Here is a 3,364-nt window from a genome sequence, read left to right as displayed (position 1 = left end):
ACCAGCTACCCAGCATGTATGGACCCAGCTACCCAGCTATGTAATGGGACACCAGCTATGTAGTGGGGACCCAGCTACCCAGCTTTGAAATGACGACCCAGCTACCCAGCTAGTAATAGGACCCAGCTACCCAGCTATAATAGGACCCAGCTACCCAGCTATGTAATGGGGACCCAGCTATGTAGTGGGACCCAGCTACCCAGCTATTAGTGGGGACCCAGCTACCCAGCTAGTAATGGGGACCTAGCTACCCAGCTATGTAGTGGGGACCCAGCTACCCAGCTATGTATGGGACCAGCTACCCAGCTCTGAAATGACGACCCAGCTACCCAGCTATGTAATGGGACCCAGCTACCAGCTATGTAGTGGGACCCAGCTACCCAGCTCTGAAATGACGACCCATATACCCAGCTATGTAATGGGACCCAGCTACCCAGCTATGTAATGGACCCAGCTCTGAAATGACGACCCATATACCAGCTATGTAATGGGGACCCAGCTATGTAGTGGGACCCAGCTATCCAGCTATGTAGTGGGACCTAGCCTACCCAGCTCTGAAATGACGACCCAGCTACCCAGCTATGTAATGGACCCAGCTATGTAGTGGGACCCAGCTACCCAGCTATGTAGTGGGGACCTAGCTACCCAGCTCTGAAATGACGACCCATATACCCAGCTATGTAGTGGGACCCAGCTACCCAGCTCTGAAATGACGACCCAGCTACTCAGCTATGTAATGGCGACCCAGCTATGTAATGGCGACCCAGCTACCCAGCAATGTAATGGGACCCAGCTACCCAGCTATGTAGTGGGACCCAGCTACCCAGCTCTGAAATGACGACCCATATACCCAGCTATGTAATGGGACCCAGCTATGTAATGGGGACCCAGCTACCCAGCTAGTAATGGGACCCAGCTCCTCAGGAGAGAGAGCGGTTAACTGTTGGTCATTACTTCAAGGATAAGTAGAATACCTCCATTATATATACTCTGTGTGTGTATGTATATATATATATATATATATATACATACACACACAGAGTATATATTTGTGTTATTTGTGTCCTTCAAGGCAGCTGTCAATAATCACGCTAGGCTGCGTTTCATTTTTTTATGGCGGTTTAATCGCGGGGGAGGCACTAGTAATGTCTGCAGTTTTCGGTTTGGCTATTTGTTTCAAGTGTATTAGTCTATAAATAAATATCTCAACGAAGAGTTCGGTGTTCGACTGGCCACACGCGACAGTTACAAGCCTGCTAGTTAGCGGTAGGTGGACTAGCACTATATATATATATACACACACATCTACAGTGAAATATAACACTTTATGTATATTCACCATAACAATAACCAATCAAACAGTTGACAAACCAATGTAATTCCCATCAAACAATATCATAGACACAGTTGAATGAATACCAACCATTGACTCCTGTGTTGATTCCTGTGTTGTCTCCTGTATTGTCTCCTGTGTTGTCTCCTGTRTTGTCTCCTGTGTTGTCTCCTGTATTGTCTCCTGTGCTGATTCCTCTGTTGACTGATCTTCAGTCCAGTGAGGTATAGTCAAATGTCAGTCCGTTACAGCTGCTGATATAGTCTGTCAGTGTGTGTGTTGTTTGAAGGTTGTTTGAACGCTGTGGCGCTAACTGAGAGGAAGAGAGAGGGGAGGCTTACTGGCTGGTCTCCATGCTAAAGAGTGTATCAGGCATCGTTGAGGCAGTATCCAAATACTCTCAAACAACCTTTTACTTAAAAATCACTGGTTGTGGTGGGTAACACAATTTGTTCACAAAAACCACACAAGATAGACAGATACACAAAGACAAGGACAGATGTAGCTGAGTATTGAGTAGCCTCTTAGAACCAGTCCTGTTTGTCTGTGTGTATATCTTCTCCTCACTTCCTTCACTTCCTCCCCTCGGCTGGTGCGCCCTCCTGGTGCTCCCAGGGTATGGGATCATTCTCCTCTGTCATGGAGCCTGTCTCTCTCTCATGCCAAAACTGCTCCACGTCTAGCAGCACGATCCCATCCCGAGGGCTCTCTCCCTCTGCCTCATCCTCCGCCTCTCCCACTCCGCCCTGCTCCATCTGGGGTTGGGGATCAACTCTCGTCCCCTGGCAAGGGATGGAGCCTAGGCCTCCGTCTCCTCCCCTCKGCTGGCCCGAGGTCTCTGGTCGTGGGCAGGGGGACTGGGGGGCAGTGGGTGCATGGGGGCCAGGTTTGGGGTTGGACAGGGTGTGTTTACGAAGAGTAAGGCGCCTCCACAGACCTCTGTAACCCTCCCTGAACTCCTCTGACAGAGAGAGGACGATGAGCGGGTTCACCAGGGAGAGAAAGAAAGTGAGGAGCAGGGCGGAGAGGGAGAGGAGGAGAGGGGGAGAGAAGACRACAAAGGGTCCTCCCGGTCCCTGTGCCTCTCGCTCCGCGGCGTGCCGCTCCCACACCCAGACCACCCACTGTGGCAGCCACATCGTTGTCATGGCTACCGTCAGACTGAATAGCATCAGAGTGAGCTTCCTGGATCTGATCTGCGTTCGGAGGTTCTGGGTCTTACTACAGCGCCGCTGGCACTGCCCATACACCCGCCAGAAATACAGCAGGGCAAAACTCAAAGGGGCGCAGAACACACTCAGGGGGTACRCCTTGACGTAGACCGACATGAAGTCCTGCGCTTCAGGGGGAACCACCTGCACACACACCAGCCCCCGGGTCTCTCTCTGCAGTGAGGAGAACAGCCAGGTAGGGATGGGGGCGGAGCAGGCAGACAGCCAGAGGAACCACATCACCAATAGGATGGAGCGTAGACTGATGCTGACCTGTTTAGTCGGGTTAGAGACGTAACGGTAACAAGCCTTAGCCATCACCGCTACGGTAAAACTCTTCGCAGCCATGCAGCTCTGCAGGAACCAATCACAGGTCTTGCACACCGTCCAACCAAGCGTCCAACTGGGTTTGGAAAAGGCAGCAGCGCGGAACGGGAGGGCGAAWGCCAGTACAAGGCCGTCGGCAAACATCAGGTTGAGGATGAGAGCGTTGATAAGGGATAGTTTCCCACGGTGGGCGTTTGAGATCAGGATGCCCATGGCTGTGAGGGTACTGGCCAGCCCRAGGACACAGATCACCCCGAGGATGACAGGCACGAGGACACACAGGTGCTGGTAGGAACCATGCTCGATGAAGGAAGGATGAAGCCGGGCCACAGTAGAGCTGTTAGCAGTCGTTATGTTCACCCCTGGCAGTTTATCCATCTCAGAAGAAACAGGTGGTGAGAGAAAAGAGAGAACTACTTAGACTTATCTTTTTATATTGAGTAAAGAAATATTTAAAAAGTTTATTGAAAGCCAACTTAACACAAGAAGTCTA

At 51.2% G+C, this 3,364-nt stretch overlaps 1 protein-coding gene across 1 annotated transcript; it reads right to left on the bottom strand.

Moving 5' to 3' along the window:
* Nucleotides 1-1,071: 1,071 nt before the first annotated feature.
* On the bottom strand, nt 1,072-3,364 carry LOC111967211 (G-protein coupled receptor 151). The gene has a single exon (XM_023992085.2). It carries the CDS (start codon nt 3,247-3,249, stop codon nt 1,906-1,908), a length of 1,344 nt encoding a protein of 447 aa, XP_023847853.1. The 5' UTR covers nt 3,250-3,364; the 3' UTR covers nt 1,072-1,905.

Source organism: Salvelinus sp. IW2-2015, linkage group LG8 (genome assembly GCF_002910315.2).
Source record: "Salvelinus sp. IW2-2015 linkage group LG8, ASM291031v2, whole genome shotgun sequence".
In the NCBI taxonomy this organism is placed as follows: domain Eukaryota; kingdom Metazoa; phylum Chordata; class Actinopteri; order Salmoniformes; family Salmonidae; genus Salvelinus; species Salvelinus sp. IW2-2015.
The sequence above is the reverse complement of the archived record's forward strand: the minus strand, read 5'-3'. Positions and strand labels throughout refer to the sequence as shown.